The sequence below is a fragment of the Lygodium microphyllum genome, chromosome 3, assembly GCF_053477565.2.
Source record: "Lygodium microphyllum isolate KBCC chromosome 3, Lygodium_microphyllum_v1.1.10, whole genome shotgun sequence".
Lineage (NCBI taxonomy): Eukaryota > Viridiplantae > Streptophyta > Polypodiopsida > Schizaeales > Lygodiaceae > Lygodium > Lygodium microphyllum.
In genome coordinates, this window is record NC_141137.1 from 34,139,407 (window position 1) to 34,160,121 (window position 20,715).

General features: G+C 40.6%; 1 protein-coding gene across 1 annotated transcript in view; it reads left to right on the forward strand.

Moving 5' to 3' along the window:
• The window catches only part of LOC148038214 (ARM repeat superfamily protein), a 125,678-nt gene extending 106,815 nt beyond the window's left edge, over positions 1–18,863 (forward strand). Inside the window, exons 14-17 of the mRNA XM_087670041.1 lie at positions 17,505–17,552; positions 17,655–17,769; positions 17,879–17,976; positions 18,081–18,863. Coding sequence (XP_087526167.1) covers positions 17,505–17,552; positions 17,655–17,769; positions 17,879–17,976; positions 18,081–18,167 — 348 coding nt within the window. The 3' untranslated portion in view covers positions 18,168–18,863. The remainder of the gene's footprint in view (positions 1–17,504; positions 17,553–17,654; positions 17,770–17,878; positions 17,977–18,080) is intronic.
• The last annotated feature ends 1,852 nt before the right edge of the window (positions 18,864–20,715 follow it).

A 20,715-nucleotide genomic window follows, 5' to 3' on the forward strand; every position in this document is an offset into this window, starting at 1 on the left:
GCCTATGTTATACAATTTCGGGCACTTATCGTGTGTGGGTGTGAATACCCTCTTACAACCCAAAGGTTTAAGGATTGTACTTTGTACTTTCGTTTTACACTTCATTCTATTGCATTGGGTGTCATGCTTTCACTCTCCACACTGTCTACTTCACTCTCAGCTAAGCTTCGATCCACTTGTGTTCTCACAGTGGAGTCACCACGTGCATCATTTTTAATCCTGCTCATTTGGATCCTACTTCAAGCAAACGTATCAAGATTTCACCAATGTAAGCATTGTCTTTAATAACTTTCATAAGAAACCAATAAAACTCAAGAAAGATTTTACTTGCCTAATGGTCCTCAAAATAGGCCAAATCGAGCATGACTCGTTTTCAGGATCAATTCAGATGCCATAAACCAAGATGATATATTCGAGATAAAAAGGCTCCATGCGAAAAAATTCACAATTAAACAATTTTGCAAGCAACCGTTCCTTTCTTAAGAGATATAAGATGATATGCAAATGGTTTGGATGTTTCTCCAATGACTTCATCCATTCGAGGTAGCAAATAGTTATTCTTCATGGTTACTTTATTTAGACCTTTATAATCCATGTAGAAGCACATCATGTCATCCATTTTTTTTATGTGAAGGATAGGTGTATCCCATGGAGACTTACTAGGTTCAATAAATTCTTTCATAAGATAATTGTGAAGTTGCCTAGCTATCTCGTCCTCCTCTCTTAGGCTAAATCTTTACAGTTTCCGAGAACAGGATGGCTACTAGGCAACATGTTGATCTTATGATCTAAGGTACCATGAGACAACAAAAGTTCATCAAATATACATTAGCAAATTCATGCAATATGAATCCCAAATTCTTATTCATATCAAGGTTATTATCAACATTATTATTCAAAGAAAGGGAATTACATTGCACCATTGATGATTAGGGCTTTTCATAAAACAAATACAAGTAACAACATCTTGATCATGAAAACATTCTTTGCATTCCAAGGCTAGTATACATTAGATTCCATGATCTTGGCAGGTGGATAGCCCTCAATCGCAAAAAATTAACCATCATGTTCAAAAGAGACTACATGCGATTTATAGTCTATGGAAAGTGAGGAACATCTATGAAAATCCCATGGTGTGCCAAGAATGCGATTCACATGTTTCCAAACTCATCGATTAGGAGTCCAAAGGCTTGTGGTACTATTGGATCGAAACATCCAATCTTGGCACCATCCGATCCCAACAATCCACAATTAGGCCTCTGCATATCGAATCGAATACTCTCAGTTAGTGTGGAGTCAAAGTCCCTACACCAATCAAGAAGAAATCAATTTATGAGTAGAACTCTTCTCAAATACACTATACCAACTGGTAGTTAACACCACGAGTGACCTTCAAAAGGTCATGTGGACTAAATATAGTTTTATTTACTAAACAAACTGGGCAACTACTCACATTAACAAAGCAATCTGTGCTGAAAAATCAAAAGAGATACATAGAACTTCCACAGTATTTACTAACACTTTGGAAGTCATCTTTGCCTTCTTGTTCTGCAGACATTCCTTATCCCCACAAAAGTGTCTTGTTTGGTGATATGCAAAGCAATGACCCTTCAAATAGACTTTGCTATGAGTCACCTTGCATTTACCATTTTTTTTCTTTTGTGATTCCCAAGATGACTAATGAGATGTTGCTAATGTAGGGGGTTCCTTTGACTTAAAGATAGAGACAACTCGATGGATTGGCCCATCGACTGGCTATCCCTATTCATAGTCAAACTATTTATTAAAATATTCGTGTACTTGAAGACATTCTCCAAAAAATGCAAAGAATTGCAAAGCACCTCATTTTGGTAATCCAACGGCGACCCAAGAAGTAGTGGATATACCTACAAGTCCTCTGAGGCCTTCTTTTTGTCAAGGATATTCTTGAACTCTTGTGGGTATGCATTCAAGATCTTCTTCCCCATATCCAATTCAAACAGCTTACAGAAGTTTTAAATCCAGTCATCAAACACAAACTGCTCCCGAAAATGGTATTGAAAATCTGCCCATGTCTTCAGCTTGGGGTGTAGCCCCCTCCACCAAGCACTCACACCTCCCCGTGTAACATAATCTACATCTGTAAGACGTGCTAAGCAGCACCAAATTGATACATGTCAAAATAGGCTATCCATTTGGCAAACCGTGAGTCAATCTTTGGCTCATCACGTTCTCTCTTCTCCTTTTTGAAGGGATTGTGTTGGAATCATAAAGGCAACGTCCTTGTGGCTGCGGGCACAAATGGAAAGTAGGGAGTGCACAACTTGGCAAGTTGCCACTGCATTTCCTTCAATTGGGCTTGTAGAGCCACCACAAGGACAAATCTATGTATAATATTAGTGTAGAAGAACCTTAGGACAACACCTATGCATGTGTTTGGAATCAAGGGAAGCCTCTTGGACATCCTCCATGCAAAAAGGTTCACTAACAAGCAGTGCATTGAAGCAAGGCATGTTGTGAAAGGCCATGGTAATGGTATAAGATAGTGGTGTGGAGAGTGACGGAGAAAGTTGAAAGGATAGAGAGAGCAAGAGAAGAGAGTTTATTTTATTGATGAATATGCGAGCTCCAAGGGTTTGAGAGAGGAAATAGAAGAGATTGTTGGTGGTTGGTATAATCAAGGTGGTGCAAGAGTGGTCTGCTTTTAATGAAGAGTGGGTGGTTTTTTTTTTTAAATTAAAGGCAAAGCACCAACTTAAGGGGCTTTCTTAAGGGCTACAGTTAAGGTTATAACATAACCTCAAGGGAAAAATATTAGGTAGAGACAAAAAATGAATTGATCCAATGGTGGTTTCAAACCAGCTGTCTACACCTACCCAACCTCTCAAGGTTTATCAAGACCATGTGGCCCGTCCATGCATGACCAGCACAATCTGCCTCAATGCACGGACTAGAGCCTAGTGCGACGTTGAAGACTATCCCTATCTAGAAACACTCCAGCCGCCACATAGTTCACTGCCATACTCACATCTCCCTACATAGCAGTGTATCTCGAAACGGCGTTTCAGGAGGTCCGAAACAGTCCGGCCGTTTTAGACCAAGATGGAGACGAGAGACCCCCGTTTCGGCAGTCCTGCGGCCCGTTTCGAGTGGTTATCCAACGCCAACAAAACCCGTTCTCCTTTCCGACTTGCGCGCGCGGCACACTAGTAGCTCTCGCCTGCCTCCTCTTCCTCTTCCTCTTCCCCTTCCCCTTCCCCTTCTTCTTCCTCTTTCTCTTTCTCTAAGCTCTTCTTCTTCTCCTTCTCCTTGAGACTTCTCCTTCTTCTTCTTCTTTTTTCTTCCTTTTCTTTCTTCTTTCTTCTTTCTTCTTCTTATTTCTTCTTCTTTCTCCTCCTCCTCCTCTTCCTCCTCCTCTAATCCATTACCTAGGTCCTAGGTCCTGACTCCTAAAGGCTAATCATATCATGGCGTCGGACCCATATTGGAGGCACGTCACTCCAATCAAGGGATACGAGGGCTCCAGCGGATCAAAGAAGTGGCGGTGCAACTATTGTGGATTGGAGAAATTAGGGATGGTAACGCGTGTGAAAGACCACTTGGCTTGCATTCCCAACAAAGACATTAGGCCTTGCGCAAATGTGCCGGCAGAAGTAATAGTAAGTATCCATCTTTGCCACCGAAAGCGTATGGGTATTGAGCTAGAAGAGAACGAATCAACACCACATTGAGCTAATGAAGCACAAGTGGGGCAAAGAGAGGCTAGTGGGCCTAGTGGTGCTAGCCAAATTGGAGGTGCTAGTGGTGCATCAAAAAGAAGTGTATCCATATCCGTATCGGGGCCAAGTGCAAAAAGAACCCTGTTGCCATCTTCTAGTGGCGGTGGGCAAAAGGGCTCCTTCCATGGTGCAAGTGTCTATACAGGACTTCAGAGGCAGGCAATTCTAGAGGCAACTAGGAAACTCACATGCTTATTTATTCGGTGTGCTATTCCTTTCAATGTGGCCACTACACATCAATGAAAGAAGACAATTAGAGCAGTAAGCCGCATAGGGTGTGAGTTGGAAGGTCCATCCGCAAATGCATTACGCACACGAGAGCTTCGAAAGGAGAAAGTATCCATAGAGGCTCAATTGGAACTCTTGAAGGAGACATGGGTGAAATATAGATGCGCAATATTATGCGATGGATGGTCAGATATGCGCCGAAGGAATATTTACAATGTTTTGGTGTCTTCATGTAAAGGTACCATGTTCATTAAAGCCATCGATGCCTTTGCTCAAGTCTTTCCATCACAGGAGCTTTCATTTGGGAGCACATGCGACAAGTCATCATGGACATAGGAGTCCAAAATGTAGTGTAGGTAGTGACAAATAATGGAAGCAATTGTGTATCTATGGAACGTATGCTTGAGGAGGAGTTTTCTAGCATAGTATGGACTCCATATGCATCCCATTGCCTTGACTTGCTTATTAAAGATATTGGGCAAATATCTTGGGTGGATGACATTTTCAAGACGGCAACAAGTATGGTAAGATTTGTAAAGAAGAGGCCATCTGTCACAAGCATGTTTCGAGCCAATAGCACACTTGAGCTATTGAAGCGCTCCACCACTAGACTTGCTTATATGTTTATTGTATTGGAGAGGTTGATATGGGTCCGTCCAAATTTGATATGGACCATTGCATCCCAGGAGTGGCTCACATGGAGTAAGAGAGAGTCTCCAAAGACTCTTGCTTTTAGACACAATATTTTAAATGAGAGTATATGGATAAAATTGGCGAAGCTTGCTTCGCAACAGCTTTTTGCCCAAAGACAAGTAAGTTTTTGTTTGACTTTTACACATGTAATTATTTGGTATTAACGACTCCTTGATTATTGATCATTATTCTAACTTCTAAGTTTTTAACTTATTTTATCTATAGGGTTGATGAGATTCGTGCACTGTGGAATGCACGATGAAATTGGTTCCATAAACCAATCCATGCTGTCGCACATATCTTGCATCCCCTTTGGCGTAGTGAGGAGCAGTACACTAGCGAGGAGTTAGAGAAGGGCTTCATAGAGTACATGAGGCGCCTCACAGGGGATGATATAGATATGATGAGAAGAGTAGAGGATGATTTGCTAGCATTCCGCAATCATTCTCTTCATTTTGGCCAACCCATAGCTAGGCTTGGTAGGAGAAATATGGCAAATATGCTCCTACTTTGGTATGTGACTAGTGACTTTTATATTTTGAATCTTGATTATCTAATGCATTATGCAACCAAGGTAACAAGTTCTATAATCTATTGCCCAGTCAAATGTTAATTTTGTGGTATGCATATTAGCAATTGTCAATTCCTTAACTTCAGTCTCTTAAATTTGAATAGAAACGCATTGCTATTTGAGTCCTCTCGCAAGATTGTAGTTCAAGGCCTGCTGAGAGAAACTGGAGCATAGGACCGCTCTGTCCCCTAAGCCTTCACAGGTAAATTAGTAATGATTAGTATTATATATAATTAGCTTTTTAACCTTGACTCCTTAACACTTGACGTTGCTAATTTGCTTGAAAGTTGGATTGTAAATTGTGATATGTATGAACATTGAACATATTGAATCTCCTCTCATATGATATATCTTTATCTTGTTCACCTTTACAAGTGAATGTTGACAAGATTGATGTAGAGAAGTTGCGTGACATTCTGCAAATACCACAGGAGGAGCGGGATATCTACTCCATGCTCTATGAGGAGCTATTGGCACCGGTGCATGAGACTCACGCACAAAGGAGGGTTAGAGTGAGGGCCACACGTGGTCGTGCATCACAGGCAGAGTTAGAGCTAGAGTCTGAGGATGAGGCTAAGGCTGCTTCATCAACTTCTCGATCAGGGTCCTTGGAGTCGGACGAGGAGATGGTACACAGATCCTCAGAGTCCGAATGAGTCATGAGTCATGAGTCATGAATCATGATATACATTGATATTGATACTTATAGCCTCACTAGACTTTGGAGCTTTGACAGATTATTCACATGACATAGTTACTATCATTGTATCTTGATCCCACTTATTATGCATCTTAATTCTTGTTTCATTGTTCTTGATGTCAGACTTTAGTCTTCACTACTCTTTAGATCATAGATTTTTCATGAGTCATAAATTCTAATTCATTTTGTTGCCTTAAGTTTTGAAAATTGAGTCTTAATTGTTTTAAGTTGTCTTAAGTTTCAAGTTTCCGCCATTGAGTCCTCAGTCTTGACTCCTCAATCTTCACTCCTGAGTCGTGACTCGTGACTCGTGAAATGTGTAATCAATCATGATTTCAATCATATGACATAAAGACTTAAAAATTTTGTATGAAATTCAGATACATGTTGCGGTAGCTTGTACCTGGAGCGGGAGGCAACATGTAGGGGGGGAAGGGCGATTGGACAAATAGGCACAAGGTGGGGACGGCTAGGGTAGCAGTGACCAAACTACATGATGCGCTAGATTCAGTTCCAAGTGAGCATAGAGATAGGTAAGAAGAGGCAAATGGGCAAGCAATATTCTAGCTAGAGACGAGCAGCAACAAATGACAAGAGGGGAGGCAGCATCGTCAATGTTGATGTTTCTTTCTTGGGTCTCTGATGTGTTGAGCCCTAAGGCAAACCCATATGTAATGTTTGTGGCTATCCATATCTGGCACAAGCAACCGGGTTCTTGCCATAACCAAGCCAAGTGCCAATTGCTAGGCTCATATACATTGTGAATTCATAGAAAGAGTGAACCTGGTCTAGGGGGCAGCAAAAATGCAAACGTGATTGAGGGGTGGGGGCAGCTAGGGTAGCCGCAACGACCAGATTGCGCAATGCACCAAGTGCAACACTAGACAAGGGTGGAGATAGGTAGGAAGAGGCCGATGGACAACGGCATCCTAGCTAGAGGTGGGCAGCAATAGATGACCGGAGGGGGGGCAGCTTCATCAGTGTCCATGTTTCTTTCTTGGGTCTCAAACCTCTTGAGCCCTAAGGCAAACCATATGTAATGTTCTATGTTTGTGGCTATCCATATCTGGCACAAGCAACTAGGTGTCTACCATAACCAAGCTAAGTGCCAGTTGCTAGGCTCATATACATTGTGTAGTCACAAAAAGAGCGAAATCTTTTTGGATTCAAAGCTATCATTCAATCTCCTCCAGAGGTCAACTAGGAAACCCAATGAGATAGCCTATCCAATCCAATGTTGAGTAGCAACTTGCATCCCTCCAATCGTGCTCATTTGAATATTGCACCCCAATCTAGTGGTTTATCAAAAAAGGGGACATCCATAGGTCTCTTTGCAAAGGGATCTCTCCAAACTCACTCCCCAAGGTCCACTATAATTTTAGAGAGGCCTACTTCAACAGGCCCAATATCTCCAACCATCCATCATGTATGTCACAGGGTCTAGGGTTTAATACCAGTCCCTCTCACAATGAGCCACCATCCTAATCCTTTGCCAAGAACATCCTATGATCTCTGATTGATCCAAATCCTCTCTTGATCTTGACATCCTCTTGTACTTATAGGTAAACACCACTCTCCACTAGTAGCGACTGTCAATCACTACAAGAGAAATGTGTCCTTTGGTAAAGTTACCAATCCAATTCTTAGAGGTGTCTATGTCAATCTAGTCCAGTCCAATAGTACTACCTTCATAATATTCTCTATAATGTCTTTGGCCCCCTAAATGCCGTGAAGTCTTTGTTTATGTAGATGAGCCAATAAAATCAAGATAGGCAAACCACTCCCCCACTATTGAAGCTATCTAAGAAGAGAACCCCCCCTAAGGTAATTTGTTCCTTATCCTATGGTGTGGCCCATGCCCTATCCTATCATGCACATCACAAGGTCCTAGTTTTCATGGCACTTGGTAAGTATCAACAAGGATGAGTTATGATTCAAGAGGTAATCGCAATTTGATCCTCTGAAAGGTACTGATATGAAGATCTTGTTGAGTAGATTTGAAACAAGCAGATAGTGAATTGATGAAGAGAGAGCGCCAATAAACATCCTTGTGACATTAAATGTGACATTAATATGACATTAAGCTAAATCAAGGGAAACATGCACGAGGATGACCGTCCGGGGTCTTGGGCGCTCGAACGAGGTATAGGGGAGCCTAGAACCAAAGAGAGTCCAAGAATAGTAGGGCTCACCAAGGTTTGACGACTGGCAATCGGATCACGATGGGTCTGGCCAACAATGAACTAGGCAAGGCTGGGAGGTGAAACGATGGCTCGTGCTGATTAGAATCGAATGATCTTTTTTCTCTGTTCCAGGTCGAAGCCTACGTGGTCTCACATTGGTATCAGAGCCATTCGTGAAGTTCCTTTCAAGCGAGGCCAGGCGAATTGACGGATACGTCTGAGGCTAGGCGAAATGACGGATACGTTACCCGTCATATGTCATTATTGGCCAAAAAGTGAGACGTCGCAGGAAGGAGACGCCGTGAAAGCGTGACGGGCCGTGAGGGAAAGTGAAAGGCGTGAGATATGCTACGTCTGACACATTGTGGGCAGAGGAAAGGCGTAGGGCGGAGCATCAGACAGTGGTCAACTGAGGCGAAACGTGAAAAGGCGCCAGAAATGTGAGGCGACTGCTGTGCGCCAGAAACGTGAGATGATTTCTATGCGTGAGGTGACTGCTATGGGACGGACGGGAAAACGTCATGGGACGGACGGAAAAAACGTCAGATGATACATGATTGAAGTCAAGAAACTTCATTTTCAACATGACTGCTTCACTGCTTTAGTCTGGGAAGGCAAAATTTGTTCCTTACTCTTTGGGTTTATTTACAAAACCAGCAACAATAGCCTGCCATTAAAACCAAGGAAGTACTTTACTTTGTATGCAAATTTCTTATCTTTGCTTTCCAATTCCAGTGTATTAATGGCTGGAAAAGGGAAAGAGGGAGTAATGGAAGGTTCTAGTTCTAGGGACCACCCTATGGTAGATCCCCATGAACCAGAGATGCAAGAAGAACAGTGGGAAGAATTTTTTCCTACACGAGAACATTTTGATGATCTTACTGCTCGTGTGCAGGCTCAGGGGGTTCAAATGGAATTTTTAACTCAAACACTTACTGAAATAAAATCTCAATTAACTTTATTGTTAGAAAGAGATAAAAATAAGATAGAAACCTCGGATGTCCCATCTTCATCGAAAGATTTAGATGTGACTATGCGAGATCCTAAGGAACCCCACCACAAGTTGAGGGATAATCCAGTTCTAAAATATATGAAACCCCCTCAGTTTCACGGGGAGGAAAAAGATAGAAATAAAGATACGATCTTTAATTTCCTCCAAAAATGGGAAGATTTACATAAACTTAAAAATACTCCACCACATCTCCAAGCACTAGAGGCTAGTTTAACTTTGGGGCCCAAAGCATATAAGTGGTGGCGAACTTTAAAGGAGGCAAATAAAATACGTGAAACTTGGGCTCAATTTGAATCCGTCTTTTTGAAAGAATTCCTTCATGAAAATAAAATGAAAAGAAATTGGGAAGATTGGGATTATGTCAGACAAAAGGGAAAACCCCTGCTGACATATCTGGAGGAATATTGTGAGATAATCCTCAAATTGGAAGGAATAGATGAATTTCAAAAAACAAGAGTATTCATTAGGGGACTAGATAAAGCCTGTAAAAAGGAAGTAAAAAGGAGTTCACCTAAGACGCTGGAAGAGGCAATTAAATTTGCATTAATCAATGAAGATAGTATGCGTCCAGGTACACTCACTAGTCTCACTGATACGGAGCCCAAGTCTAAGGAATTGGAAACCTCAAAATTTGTGGGTAAATTTAAAAGGAAAATGCCATTTTTTAAGGGTAAAAAACAACCTTTTGAAAAGAAACAATATGTGAGGCCAAAGTTAAGTCCTGATGACTTTGATAAGGCCAAAAAAGAAAAGTTGTGTTTCAATTGCCTATCCCCTAACCATGCTGCTTGGAATTGCCCTTAAAAGAAAAAGGGGGAAGACAAAGGAAAGGATAAGGACAAGGGCAAGGGAAAAGAAAAACAAATCCATATAGTGCAGACCTTAGAATTAAAGGGGCATGAAAGGTACAAATCTTTAGAGGTCTTGCACATGGATGTACAACACAAGTGTTGTATGTCAACTTCTATGTGGCAGCCTACTTTTGGGCCACATGATTTAGTTAGAGTACATGGATTGATAGCTGGAAAGAGAGTTAGAGTCATGATTGATGACTTTGCTACACATAATTTTATAAATTATGCACTTGTCAAAAAATTAAAACTTTCCCAACAAAAGAGTGGGCATCAATATGTTGTTCGTATGATGCAAGGCCAAGACAATAAAATATGGGATACAATGGTATCCAATTTGGAAATTGAGATTCAAGGATATAAAGATAAACTTGATTTCCAAATTATGAACATGGAAAGAGCTGATATTGCTCTAGGGAGGGAGTGGCTATGGGGATTGGAACCATCCTTAAAACGTAGTTACCATCATAATACACTGGAATTTGAAAGGGATGGTAAGACTTTTGTCATTCAAGGTGAACATGAAGTATCTGATAATCCTTTGCTGTGTTCTACTGAAGTTCAGAAGCTGATAAAGAAGGAAGTTTGTGAGGTATATATGTTATGGTCTCTTCCTGTATAAAACACTTTCACTTTCTGTAATATAAAGCAACAATTTTCTTATGTTTGTGAGTTGAATGTGAATAATGAATTAAGTAGTTTGTTAGATGATTTTAAAGATGTGTTTTCTTCTGATTTACCAAGTGGCCTTCCACCAGATAGGGGTGATATAAATCACCCAATTGACACAAATAAGGACACACACCCTATTTCTAAACCACCGTATAGATTAAGTGAAACACAGCATCAAGAAGTTGAAAGACAAATTAGGGATTACCTTGATAAAGGATTTATACAACCTAGTTATTCACCTTGGGCTTCACCAATTTTATTAGTAAAGAAAAAAGATGGTTCTATGCGACTTTGTGTCGACTATAGAGCACTTAATAAAATAACGGTGAAGAATAAATTCCCTATGCCCAGAATGGAAAATCTTTTTGATCAATTACAAGGGGCAAAATTCTTCACAAAGATAGATTTAAGATCAGGCTATCACCAAGTAAGAATTAAGGCACAATATGTTTCCAAGACAGCATTTCGTACTAGATACGGGCATTATGATTTTTTGGTGATGCCTTTTGGCCTCACTAATGCACCAGCTACCTTTATGAAGCTGATGAATAGTGTTTTACGGCCTTATCTAGGACATTTTGTAGTAGTCTTCTTGGATGATATCTTGATCTTTAGTAAATCAAGAGAAGAACATTTGGAACACTTACAATTAGTATTCCAACTGTTAAGAACACATTCCCTTTATGCGAAGAAAACTAAATATGAATTCTTTGCACAAGAGGTCAAATATTTGGGGCATATTATCTCAAAAGAGGGAATCAACATGGATCCAGAAAAAGTAAGGGCAATTATTGAATGGCCATCTCCAAGGAACCTGGAAGAGCTGTAGATCTTCCTAGGTTTATCTGGATTTTATCGTAGATTCATTCGAGATTATGCCAAAATAGCTGTTCCAATGACAGACCAACTTAAAGGGAAAGGAAAGAGCTTTAATTGGGGAACAGACCAAAATGAAAGTTTTCAAAAACTTAAGGTAGCTATTGCTATAGCTCCAGTATTATTAATAATGGATTCCAATAAACCATTTGTGGTTGAAGCTGATACCAGTGATAAGGCGATAGGCGCGGTCTTATTACAAGAAGGTCGACCAGTTGCTTTTGAAAGCAAGAAATTAGACCGTGCAAAACAGAATTATTCTGTTTATGAGAGGGAGCTATATGCAATAGTACATGCAATGAAGAAATGGAGGCACTATTTGTACGGTGCCAAACTTTTGATTTTATCGTATCATGAAAGCATTAAGTGACTTAATGATCAACCGGATTTACACGGGCGTAAAGCCAGATGGGCCGAACTCCTCCAAGAGTTCGACTATAAGATAAGATATAGAAAAGGAAAGTATAATATAGTAGTTGATGCACTCAACAAAATGCCCATCATTAATGAATTGAGTTTTACTCAGTTCACTTCCAACTTGCTTGAATCTTTAAAAGGGAAATGCCAAGTTGATCTTGCATATTCCAACATATGGGAAGCAATAAAAAATGGGGACAAATGAAAGTGCTTCTACTGAGGAAGAAATATCTGAGGATGTTCAACAAGGAAATGGAGCATCAGGGGTTGCTCAAACTGGATTCAAGTGGAAGAATTTTACCATTGATAATGGTTATTTACTCTACAAGGGTAGGGTATGTATCCCGAAAGATATAGAAATAAGGCACCAGATACTCTTTGAGTGTCATGATACCCCTAGTGCGGGACATCCAGGAGTTAATAAGACTTATAGTCTTATTAAAAGGCAGTTCTATTGGCCTGGAATGAATAAGGACGTCCTTGACTATGTGGTCAAATGTAATAAATGCCAGGTTAATAAAGCTGAAAGATTGAAAATGGGAGGACTTCTCCATCCACTAGAGATTCCTTTGGGAAAATGGGAGAGTATCTCCATGGACTTTATTGTTGCTTTACCCAGAACACAGAGGGGGCACGACTCTGTGTGGGTGACTGTAGATAGGTTAACCAAAATGGCTAGGTTCATTCCAACTTCAAGTGATGTTAAAACACCGGAATTGGCTAGATTGTTCGTAAAGAACATATACCGGTTGTATGGCCTTCCGGCAAATATAGTTTCTGATCGGGATAGAAAATTTGATAGTCAATTTTGGCGTGCGGTATTTAGGAAATTGGATACTAAACTTAGCATGAGTACCGCGGATCACGCGCAAACAAGTAGGCAAACTGAAAGGGTTAACCAAATCCTTGAAGATATGCTTAGGGCATATGTAAGTAAAAGGCAAACTAATTGGGAAGAGTATTTACCGATAGCAGAGTTTGCATATAATAGTGCCAAGCACTCTTCCACTGGATATAGTCCATTTATATTAATGTATGGGTTTCAGCCCAAAGCTCCTTATGCAGTCATACAGGAAAAGGTTCAGGCAGCTAAAGATTTTTTGGAGGATATGAATAGTATGTTAAAATTTGCTCAAGAAAATATTAAAAAAGCTCAAAATCGAGCTAGAGCATATGCAGATCCTCACCAAAGAGACATCTCCTTTGAAGAAGAAGAATTGGTTTATCTTAAGGTGCCTGAACAATCTAAAACTATGAAAAAGGGACAATGTCCAAAGCTTTCACCGAGGTATTGTGGTCCTTTCATAATACTTAAAAAGGTGGAAGAATTGGCTTACAAGCTCCAATTACCTGCTGGTAGTAAAATACATCCAGTTTTTCATGTAAGTAAATTAAGGAAGAAGCTGGGTGATTTGGATAATCTAATCTTAAATGATGACATTGAGGAGCTATTAAATGACTAATCTAATCCACATGAACCAGAAAGAATATTAAATGTTCGTAATAGTCGAACAAGGAATACTATTTATCAAGAATGTTTGGTTAAGTGGAAAGATTGTTCAGAAGAAAGCTCAACATGGGAGCAAGTAAGTACTTTAAAGAAAAGGTTTCCCAATTTATAGTTAGACCTTCCAAGTATCGTTTTCGAGGACGAAACCGATTCTTAAGGGGAAGGAAATGTGACATTAAATGTGACATTAAGGTAAATCAAGGGAAACATGCACGAGGATGACCGTCCGGGGTCTTGGGCGCCCGAACGGGGTATAGGGGAGCCTAGAACCAAAGAGAGTCCAAGAATAGTAGGACTCACCAAGGTTTGACTGCTAGCAATTGGATCACGATGGGTCTGGCCAGCAATGAACTAGGCAAGGCTGGGAGGTGAAACGATGGCTCGTGCTCATTAGAATCGAATGACCTTTTTTCTCTGTTCCAGGTCAAAGCCTGCGTGGTCTTACAATCCTTTATTCCATGCACGTTTTAGAGGAGTTACTGAAAATGTTCAGCTACTAGTCTATTCTACGAACAAGCTGATAGTCTTTCTAGAGTATTTGAAGCACATATCTTCAGAGTCTCTACTTTTCACCCTGCAGCAATTTCTTGTTTGGATAGTGCTGCTGGTATTTTGTTCTTGGAAATCAAATATATAGGCTTGGTGCTTTATCGGCAGTCAGACAAAGCGTTTGTGGAGACTTCATTGGTGGCTTATTGGCGAATTCTAAGGATCTCTTTCCTTGGGGTGTGGCTTTCGTTTTCGACAGTTTTTTGTCAAGAGTTATGTGTTCAAACTTTGGTGGCAGGATGCATGAAATAACAATTCTAATGTACGTGGAGAAAATGTTCTGTGAAGATTGTGTTCACTCTAAATTCAGCGGGAATGACATGCAAAATCTCCTTATTTTGACTGCATAGTTTTAGAGCAATTTGTATTTTATAATGGTTTATAGCCTTGAATAAACATAGAGGATTTAAGAGGGCTTTGAAAGCTCAAGAAAATTACGCAAGTTTAATACCAACTCTCTCACAACAAGCCACCACCCTCATCCTTTGCCAAGAACATCTTGTGAACTCATACTGATCCAAATGTCTTGAGCTTGCCATCCTCTTGCACCTAAAGTGAAACACCCACTCTCCACTAGCGGCGACCACTACAAGAAAAAATGTGTCCTCTGGTAAAGGTACCAATCCAAGTCTCAAAGGTGTCTATATTAGTTTACTTTGGGAGTACTACCTCCATTTTACCTTCTATATAATCTTTGGCCGCTTCAAGCTCCGAAGTCACTATCTCTATAGATCAGCCAATAATTCAAGAAAGGCAAACCACTCCCCCACTATACAAGCTTCTGTGAGTGAATAATGGTTTTGTCAAGCCTATCTCCATCTTGAAAATGGTTGAAGAGAGCATGTTGTCTCGTCTTCTCTTCAACACTAGCTAGATAAATTTGGTGGAGTCCTGTGAATAATGATCTAGCCTTGATAATAACAGTTGCAAATGTAACCTCAAGCCTCTCCCAAACCTTGTAGCTCCAATTTGCTGAAAAATCAAATGAATGCTAGGCTACCATGTTTCTCCATCAGCAAGAGCAAGAGTCTCTAGTCTCCATAGCAAGAACTTCTTCCGCAGCTCCTTGCCTAGAAGAAGACTCCTCACAATGAGCTTCACCAACAATGCTCTACTTTGACAACCTAGGTTTGTCATCACCAACACAGCCCAAGATTTGGGCTGAATGACAACATTGCAAGCTTCTCTAGTCCTCATCAGGAACTTGAGCAAATGAAATTCTTGATGAGGCACTTCACCTAGAGAAGGCTCGACAAGAAGTACTTTATCACATGGTGGCAAGTAGAACCTGGTTAACCACCACCACCCTCCCTACTAGAAAAAGTCTGTTGTGCTTCAATAAAGGAGTTGAAATATCCCCTTGGGATCCAACCTACACACAAGACATGACACAAACGATACCCATGGCATAGGACATAAAGGGAGTGGACATCAGACTTACCTTCAAACTACAGAACCAAACAAGCTCCCTTAAGCATGGAGCCAGCAGTATATCAATTTCATGACCACATCCCAAAAGCTAGCATCTCATACCACTAGCTTACACAGTCCCAATGTGTACACACATTGGCCAACGGGAGTGGTGATCACTCACGACGTGCACAATGGACCTCGACTCCTACAAATAGGACTTGACTGCCCTAACCCTAAAGTGCTCCTAGTGCATTCGCACTAGGTCCCTTTATTACCACTATGACGAGTGCTACTGGCGCCCATCTATATGTCTAAGGATGTCACATTCCCCTGCTTGTGAATGATTGCTGTCCTCAACAATATCCTCAAGCACGAAGTGGGAAAAACGACTTTTTGATGATGCACTAACTGCAAAGTTGCCTCCACCTTTGGGTGGTTCTTCCACTTGACTAAATACTCAGGATAAATAGTTCGATGGGTTGGTTTTGTCTTATTGTCAAGAACCAAATCGGGTTCAAGTGGAATGTAAGCAGTATATTCCAATCAGATTCCTCGATCCTAACAATCAATTCACATTGCCCAAAACGTTCTTTCAAATGACTCCATGAAATTCAAATGTCAAATCCAACTGGTAAGACATGCTATTGTTCTTCTTGGTAATTTGGAAGGGCCCACAATACCTCAAAGATGAGTTATAGCACTTGCTAGTAGTTATTGAATCAATGAGGTAAATCCACAGGCCCTCCTGGAGCTCTTAAGGAGTGTGGTTTTGATTAGCATAAAGCATAGCACGATACCACCAGTCCACACCATCCTAGTGTATGGATGTGTTGGCCAATGGGCCGAAAGTCCAAGAGTGGTGATCACACACTAATATGCACAATGCGTCTTGACTCCTATAGATAGGACTCAGCTGCCCTAAACCAAAGTGCCCCTAGTGTATTCACACTAGGTCACTTTATGACTACAATGACCAATGTTAAAAGCAAAAGTTTCCAACATCACCAACCTATGCTCACAAAAGGAAACTTACACCTCATATTTGGAAGCACAAGGACCTTTCCAGCATCACCCATACCCACCTTCCAATAGGATAGCCTTGCTGTTAGACAACCTCACGACTCTGCACTAAACAAAATGTGCCAATCACCCATAGTGTCACAAGAATAGCGAGTATGGGTGATTCCAGCAGCACCCATACTGTCAGAAAAATTGAGCCTAGAATATTGCAGGTTATCAACGTAGCCCTTACATGCTAGACTCCACATGCCTTGGCCCAGTCCAATCAAATGTTATGCTTGGTGTGCAATTCTACTGGTCCCTCTTGGTAGACTTGATCTGGACTCCAAAGATACACAGAGGGTCTTAATATATGGATTATCACTATCTTGTGCTACTAAGGCAGGCCAGAAACAATCCTACTTCTTTGGGATTTCGTGATTTTCATCCTCACTATCAGAATTCTCTAAGTTTGGAAATTGGCTTAGATTTTGGGCTTTGTGGACAATTTAGACTCGAAGGAATCATGCATTCTTGGGATGCGTTTTGCCAGATATGAGGTTTATTATCCTTGTAAGAGAATGAACAGTGGTTCTCCTTCATCCAAAGTTAGGTTTGTCTTTTTCACAAGATGGCGTCTCAACAATCATTGCCACTATGGTAAATATACAAAGTATGAATACATGAAAAGAAGAGAACGAATGTATGAAGGGACAAACGCTCCTTGTCTTTGCTCAAGAGAGATATCGAGTACAAGGCTAAAACATTAACCAGATTGGTGGTCTAGTATGCAAAACCATGTGGGGCATCCCAAAGTGAAATAAGGTGTTAGACTCGATGTATTTAACAAGGCCTCTCTGATTTGCCTTTGAGAGAAGGAATGATCTCTTCCCAAATATGAGTGAGGGTCTCCAAAGTACAAATGCCTACGTAGCAAGGAGGGAGAGAGGAAACAAGGTTAGAAATATTTCAAAAGCATGAAATAATAAGAGAGGCTTGCTTTTACTTTACAAGGATGTGTGTTGACAAAGTCGTGTAGATTCCACAACTCCTTTTCTCCTTGCTTGTGCAGGATATGATACTATGGCTTTTGCAGCAAGCATATGAAACAAGACTAGCAGTAAGATAACAGTGCCTTGCTTGGAAAATTTTACAAGTTTCAGGGCTTGCATTGAATGTTATGCTCAGGCTCATCCGTATGCATTTGCTGTACAATGCTCAGGCTTATAGGCTGATTGTGCCGATGGCTGCACGATCCTGGTTTGTTATTGGAATCTGTTCCAATAAAGATATCATCAAGTATCTTACTGACCCGCATGTAGAACATTCAAAGGATGGTGAGTTAAAGTTGATCTGCGAGCAATGTTTTCCTTCTGCTTTCAGTTTTTGCTATGTGTTGCGTTTCACTGTTTGGAAGTAGTTACTCTACTTAACTTTCTATTCTAGGTATGGAATGGCGGCATGCATGCTGTGTTGCATTAAGTACAGCATTAGCAACATCCGCCTATCGGACAGATTCAACACTGGAAGATGTCATAGAAAGGGTAGCCCGTACTCTTTTAATTGTTGAATATTTGCATTGTCAATATAAATAAAAGTAATGCTTGATTTCCTGTTTTCTTCAACAATCTGCTGGTTTCTTCTACAGCTTCAAGCTGCTGTGAGGAAAGGACCCTTTTTAACAAGGGAGAAGCCTGAAGCCCAACCATGGGTGGCAACACAGGAACGTTTTTAGCATGGAGATTACACCAGAGGGTTCACCATCACTCGAAGCCAGCAGTCAATCTTTTTTGCTGTCTTGGATGTTAAGATGAGTGTGCGTGTGTGTGTGTGTATATATATATGTCAAAATTGTGAAGCATCAAGAATTCTGGCTTCACCCGTTGAGTGTGTGGAACCCTGGTGTCAATGAAGTTGGTAAATACTACCTGAGTTTCTTTCTTACTCAGCGCATGCAGCATTGTGCCAGAGTCAAGGCTATAGGATAAGATAAGAGTCCATCAAACTGACGATCAGTTGCCAAAACCAGAGCTCCTAAGCCCGAACAAATATTGGAAATGAGTACCTTTATGAAAGAGACAGAAAAGAGCGAAAGATGCTTTTGGCCAAACGTCTGGAGTCTTTGTCTGTCTTACTTTTATTCGCTGGATACACAGTTGCCAGTCAGATGGGAGGGTCGTGGTTGATCAGGAGCGGGAGCAGGAGCAGGCCTCCTGCACATTTTTACATCAAGGTAGCCTCCACAAGCAGTCTAGTTTCAACTTTAGTATGTGCACTTCTCAAAAGGTGTTCACGTACGTGCATGTGTTGAAAGGTTGACCGACTTCCTTCGCCTGTCATATAAGGTGCTGTGGCATAGTTCGCACATTTGCTTCCCTTTGTTCGTGCATCAGCTTTGAAGTATTATCTACTGTCATGTTTTCTTTCCCAGAGATACAAGACACAAACACCCCTCCAAATGTTAGCCCAGAGCACGTGCTAGCATTAGCCAAGAGCATGGGCAGGCCACGCTGGCATCTGCTCTTATGCACAAATAGGATAGTTCACGATATCCTACTTTCATGTTAACAAAAAACATCAATCTTTTAATGATTAACTTACCAACATACTAACATAAAAGAAAGGTAGGAAACAACCTAAGAAGCCACAAGGCTACTAACAAAAGAAAGATACATTACAAAGTAGGTAGGCATAATAGTGTGGAATCCTAAGTAGTAAAACCTAAAAATTGTACTATAAGAAAGTATATGATAGAGCAAATCAAAGTAAAGTTTTGATTTTTCGTTTCGAATTCAAGACATTGCCACCATGATGTTTGCTTTGCCACGGGGAAGCCTTGACTTCCTCAATCAAAGCCTCGGTAAAATCTACCCAAGGCTGGTGCTCCACTCATAAAGCCTACAATAAGCCATCTATAAAGCTATTGTATGACACTTTTAACATCCAATAAAGGGTGCTTCATAGTGGCATGCTATCAAGAGACCCAAACATAGCCTTGATAGTTTCCCAAATACTCCAATAACATGATTCTACTAGGTTACACCAATTCATCTTCTCTATGCAAATGAGCAAAGGTCAAAAAGAAGTAATGACTTTGGTCATCATTGATTGGCTTTAGAGACTGGCGCACGCAAGCCAACCCTAAGGTTTCTAATTCATGAATCTATCTTGGATGTAGTTTATCATGGAAGACTCAAACCATGAATTCAATATGACAACAAGCTTACATAATAAAGATCGAATTGGAGAGTCACCAATGCAAAAAACAAAAGGCTCAAGGAACACCCTTGTCAAATGGAGCCAATGCGAGTGATTTCTTCACATACTCCCTCATTTGGCACTATGTACAACCTTGTTAGAGTTCATTGTGCTAATGAAGTTGAATTAATTGATGATATCTACCTCTCTCTCTCTCTCTCTCTCTCTAGAAAGTCACAAGATCATGATGGTTTGGTGATTGAACACGTCTTTCATGCATGAGACATTGGTGTCACTCTTGATACATCTATTCAACTACATTTTAAGTGAGGGATTCTTTGTCCAATGGCTGAGTAACACACTAATGTCAGTCTTGAAAATTGCAAACCTCGTAAAGTTGGAGAGTTATAGAACCATTATGTTTGTACCAAGATCTATAATGATGTTTCTATACGTCTACTTAATCATATCTCTAGCCTTCAAGGTATTACTAAGGAGGGTAGGGTATATAGGAGGATTGGCAATTGCTACTTTATGGACTCGCACAAAGCTCTTGACATTGTACCAAAGTTAAACTCATGAGCAAGTTGTAGGATCTAGGAGATTCCAATAGGATGCTTTGGGGTATCATATCAATCTATAGAAGATGACATGTAAGTTTGAAGCTCCAAATGGTTATTGGGAGGAGAAGCATCATTGGAGTGAAACGAAATTGCTCGCTTTTACTTTAATTGTGGATAATATAATGATGAGGTGGATGGTATATCCCTTTGATCTCAATGCTTTTATATTTAGATTATGTTTAGGGATGGCTTTTGTTCAAACACAATTTCTTACGTGAGGGAGGCAATTGAGCATTGGTGGATACAAGGATGCATAGTCATTGGTGATTTGGAGTCCTACTTATCGACAATTTTAAGAGTTGAGGAATTAAGAAAAATTTATGGCTACTTGATACCTTAGTGAATTTATCATTATTACACTCTTATGTAGGAGTTGAGCTTGGTCCATAGATAGAGAGGCAAGTAGGCATATGGAGCATGAGGATAATAGCACATTAGATGCACAAGCGGGGGATGAAGATA